General features: G+C 49.3%; 1 protein-coding gene across 1 annotated transcript; it reads left to right on the top strand.

The window, feature by feature from the left end:
- The first annotated feature begins 275 nt into the window (after positions 1 to 275).
- On the top strand, positions 276 to 1,412 carry LOC123050504 (protein FLOWERING LOCUS T-like). The gene is made up of 4 exons (XM_044473286.1): positions 276 to 467; positions 595 to 656; positions 1,009 to 1,049; positions 1,186 to 1,412. Exons 1-4 carry the CDS (start codon positions 276 to 278, stop codon positions 1,410 to 1,412), a joined length of 522 nt encoding a protein of 173 aa, XP_044329221.1.
- Positions 1,413 to 4,836: the final 3,424 nt, after the last annotated feature.

The raw sequence follows: 4,836 nt of genomic DNA, 5'->3' as shown, positions 1-4,836 counted from the left end.
CGATGGAGCTGCCACAGATTCTACGATGTCGCACGTCAACACTTTTACCGTCCGGTATCTTTCAGGTACTTGTGATCAGTCTAGGATTGGCGAAAAGGCACACCACACCTCGTATCTTTTGAGCCGTGCTCACACTGAGAACTTGCGCGAGGGGACTTCACCGGGACGCCCATAAATAGCAGTACGTACGCCGCTGCATATACCACACCAAGCGTTCACGTAAGGCAGAACTCAAGCATCTAACCTAAACCTAAGCAAGGTTAGTTAAGTCGAGCATGGCGTCGAGGGATCCGCTGATCGTGGGGAGGATCGTCGGCGACGTGGTCGACTACTTCGACATGGCGGCGCAGCTGAGGGTGATGTACGGCAACCGGGAGATCACCAACGGGTTCGAGCTGAGGCCGTCGCAGGTGGAGAACCAGCCGACGGTGCGGATCACAGGACGCCGCGGGTCACTCTACACGCTCGTGAGTGGCCATACGTCTCCACGCATGCATCATTTGGTTGCATGAAATCATGCATGCATGCACGTCGTTAGTTTTAACATGCATATGCGTTGCATTGCATGACTGACATGCATGTGCCATGTTTCAGGTGATGGTCGACCCTGATGTACCCAGCCCAACTAACCCTTCCCAACGGGAGTACCTCCATTGGTACGTGCATGCTGGCTGATTTAGCTAGATTTACCCTTAGCTAGGTACCTTTGTTTTTCGTCGTGCATGCCATGCTTGCACTTTGTGTGCTAACCATTTCGTGAGAAAAATATATAATCATTAGTGTATGTATATATTTACTAGTCCCTCCGTCCGAAATTACTTGTCGCAAAAATGAATCAAAATGGATGTATCTAAAACTAAAATACATCTAGATACATCCATTTCTCCGACAAGTATTTCCGGACGGAGGGAGTACTGCTATCCTGGTATATCGGATCAAGCTAATTGCTTCGGTTTAATTCCGCAAAAAAAGCTAATTGCTTCGGTTTAATTTCTTGACTACATTCAGGATGGTGACAGACATACCAGATGGAGGTGACGTGAGCCGCGGTAAGAATCGAAGTTAATTTACAGAGTACATGTACCATGTCAATTATTCTCTCCAACTGCCTTTCCTAGCGAAAAGCAGATAGTCAAGTGGGAACCATTAATCAAACTTTTTGCGTGTGTGCATGACTGCATGCAGGAACCGAGGTGGTGGCGTACGAGAAGCCGCAGCCGACGGCGGGGATCCACCGTGTGGCATTCGTCGTGTTCCGGCAGGCAGCGCGGCAGGCCATCTACGCGCCAGGGTGGCGCTCCAACTTCATCACCAGGGACCTGGCCGAGTGCTACGGCCTCGGTGCTCCGGTGGCCGCCGCCTACTTCAACTGCCAGAGGGAGGGCAGCTGCGGTGGCCGGAGGTACAGGTGAATCGAGCAAGCTGTCTGGCACCACGTAGTACGTACAAGCGCGCGATCGCTCCATCCAAACGTGTCACACTAAATAAATAAATAAAGGAATAAATATGTGTAGTAAGCTAGATATATAGCTGCTTCAGATACACATACTGTGACACCGTGTAATACTGGCTATCTCGATCGGCAGTATGTACTTGTGCCGGAATATACCGTGTACTTGGTGCGTGGCTTAAACATTTAATAATCATAATATACGTGTTGTTGTTGGCAAATGAATAATGCTTTCTCTAATATATATTTTATATTGGGAAACAATGTGTTATGCCCTTGTTCCCTCGGAAAGGAGAACCTCGCCAAACCGGGGGTCTGAGTGTGTGCCAAGTTTTTTTTTGAGAGAAGGCCATCATGGCTTGCTTTATTAATCAATGAAAGGAAGTACATCGTCTATGAGACGTGAGACCAGACAGCCCGGAGGCTCATCTGTCCAGAGTGTGTGCCAAGTTGATTGTGAAAGTACTAATAACTATTGGATGGTGAGGGAAAAAACCACCCGATCGCAAAAGTATAGCCGAAGGATACCACTTACCACCCAGAGCCATCTATGTTGGTCTAATAACCGTGGATGGATTTTCATAAGTGTCTGCTATATTATCGTAGATGTGTAGACGATCCTTGAAAGTTGCTCATGTGATTTGCTACATAATGCATACAACTCTTTACTAGATCTTTTAGTGATTGTATGCTCAATCCCATGTATCTTACGACGTGGTTGTAACTCTAACCCCCAACGTCGCCTACTTTTCCTTCTTCATCTCATCTTCCTACGACGGCACCCCTATAACTGTGCCACTGTGGACGGAGATCTAGGCTCTAATGGTCATCGCCACACAAAAGGAGACCAATATTGAGCGGTGGCTGCTGAAACCCTCCTTCACCTTGTCAGACTGGAGATAACTGCTACACAAAGGACAATAAGGACACCACCCACTACTTGGAGCAACTACATCAAGGGAGAAGAGTAGCACATTACTATATAAGAGCATCTACAACCGGATTAGGTAAATCCGGGCCCTCAAACGCTCGCGGACGTGTCCGGCTGCGTCTGTGGGCTGGCCGGTGACTCCTCAAATCGCGTCATCCACATCTGTGTACCTCATATCCGATCTTCTATATCCATACTAAACCATGCAACGTCAATCAAACTACTTAGATCATCAAATAGACATAGGCAAGCACAATACGTTCACCAAAAGATCATGAACGGATGTTCAAAAGACCACCAGAGTTCACACAAATGACAGACAACTTTAAACTACATCTAAGTACATGAAATTAAATTGAAGAAATCGGATCTTCACCACTTCCTCGCCGGCCCTTTCCCCTTCCGGTCGCCGTCGCAATTGTAGCTGTCGGCGGCTGGTGGAGGATCGTCCGAGTCGTCGGACGAGGCGCTATGGTCGTCGTCGTCGTCGGAGGAGGAGACGACGATGAGCCCTTTGAGCCGCTGGACGGCCCGATCCTGCTACTGCTTAAGCTTCGCCAGCCGAGCCGCCTCTGTCGCCTTCTCATTGGCCTTGCGCTCGGATTGCTTGATGGCAAGCCAGAGAGCCTTCGCATTCTTCCGGCGGAGCCGCCAAGCGGCCGTCTCCGCCGTCGTAAGAAATCGATGGTAGACCCACGCAAGGAGTCGCTCGTCCTCGTCGGGCTCGGCTGGTAACCCCCGGGCGGCGGCGGACAAAGCTCTCCGCCTCGTCCCTCTCCCTTGTCCGCTGCCTCTCGCGGCGGGGGCGCACCTCCGACTCCGACGTGCGCGTCCGGGCCGGCTGGCCGGACACAAGCACCTACCGCTGCCCGCATGGGGGAGCAGCAACCGGCAGGTGCAGGGGACGGCATGGCGAAGGCGCAGACTGTGCAGAAATCAGAGGAGAGAAGAAGAGACGCAGCAAGAGTGAAGTGAGGTAGGGTTTCCGGATTGGGGATATTTGTGGGGACGGAGTGGGGTCTGGGTGGGCTGCGCTGACATGCCGGACGCGTCCGGGCTGCCCCATATCTGCCCTATATTTGGGCTGGATATGAGGGGGCCGGACAGCCCATGTGTTTGAAGCTCGTTTGAGGTGCCCGGTTGGGTCACATTTTCGTGACCGGTTAGTGACCGGACGGCCCGCCCGGGCGTTTGAGGCCGGTTTGGGGTGCCCGGTTGTAGATGCTCTGAGGGTTTGTTTATATCAGCTATGGCTTCCGATACCGGCCAAAAAATCCCATAACAAAAAAAGCATATTTGAGGCTGGTCTCCTTGGGTGGCAATTATAGTCTCGAGAAGGTAAGGTATCCAAGGTAGGTGAAACATAAGGCATGTGATGGAATGATTTTGGGCTAGCTGTGAGGGAGACCCATCTAGCATAATGCTGCTTGTATTACACAAATGCAAACAGGTTATATTAAAAGCAATATTACAAAGCATATTTCTCCTAAATTATTTTGTCCCCATGATTTGCAAGAGAAGGGGGAGATAAGTATTTTGCAAACGAAGTCATGCGATAATCTCGTTGATCTGTTTACTAAGTCGTTACCAAGTTCTTTGTTCCATAAATATGTAAATGGAATTGGAATGAGACAAATTCGAGACTTGCAAAATTCGGGGGGAGAAATCTCTTAGGATATAACATGTTAAGATTATGAGATCTTTAGTATTGCACTCTTTTCCTTTATGAGTTTTTCCAAATGGTTTCTCATGTAACGTTTTTAATACGATATTATCAATACAAGTATGGATGATATATGCCATTTTCTTCTTATTTTCCCGCCGGGTTTTAGGAGGAGTTTTTCATGGCATATTGTATATTTTCTTCTCAATTTTTTCCACATAATTTTGAAGGAGAATATGTCAAAGATGACCAGTCTTAAGGACAAACGAGGATTAGAAGGAGTGTTAGAGGATTTAAAGTAATTCTATTATTACCCCCACGATCGGATGTGTTTCTTCGTGGGGTTGACCACGGTTCCCCCTGTATATAATCTTCTGCTTCATCAATGGAATGAATACTGGCTCGATCAAATCATTCCTTCACAGATTCCTGGGTCAATTCTCTCGCTCGCAGTAACCACAGCGTCCCAGCCATGCAAGCGTCGGTCGATGGAAAAGCGTCCGTCGGGAAATCAGGAACAAGCGGGGGAGCTGCTGGTGCAAGACCTGCGTAGACGCACGCGTCACGTACCCATCACGGGATCACGCATAAATTCTGTTGCGGCGCGCGGCATCATGCATGGCTGACCATCGATCTACAACCGCTCTCACCTAATCATTCTCCCGTCGCCATCGACCTCCAGCTTATTTTTTCCTCCTGGATTTGCAGCCAGCGCACGCACGTGCTGTATAGTCCGGGGCTTCCGTCGGCAACGCAGGGATACAAAATCGTCCTGGATTCGGTCGCTGCCTT

Source organism: Triticum aestivum, chromosome 2D (genome assembly GCF_018294505.1).
Source record: "Triticum aestivum cultivar Chinese Spring chromosome 2D, IWGSC CS RefSeq v2.1, whole genome shotgun sequence".
In the NCBI taxonomy this organism is placed as follows: Eukaryota; Viridiplantae; Streptophyta; class Magnoliopsida; order Poales; family Poaceae; genus Triticum; species Triticum aestivum.
This window is presented reverse-complemented; position numbering and strand designations above follow the sequence as displayed.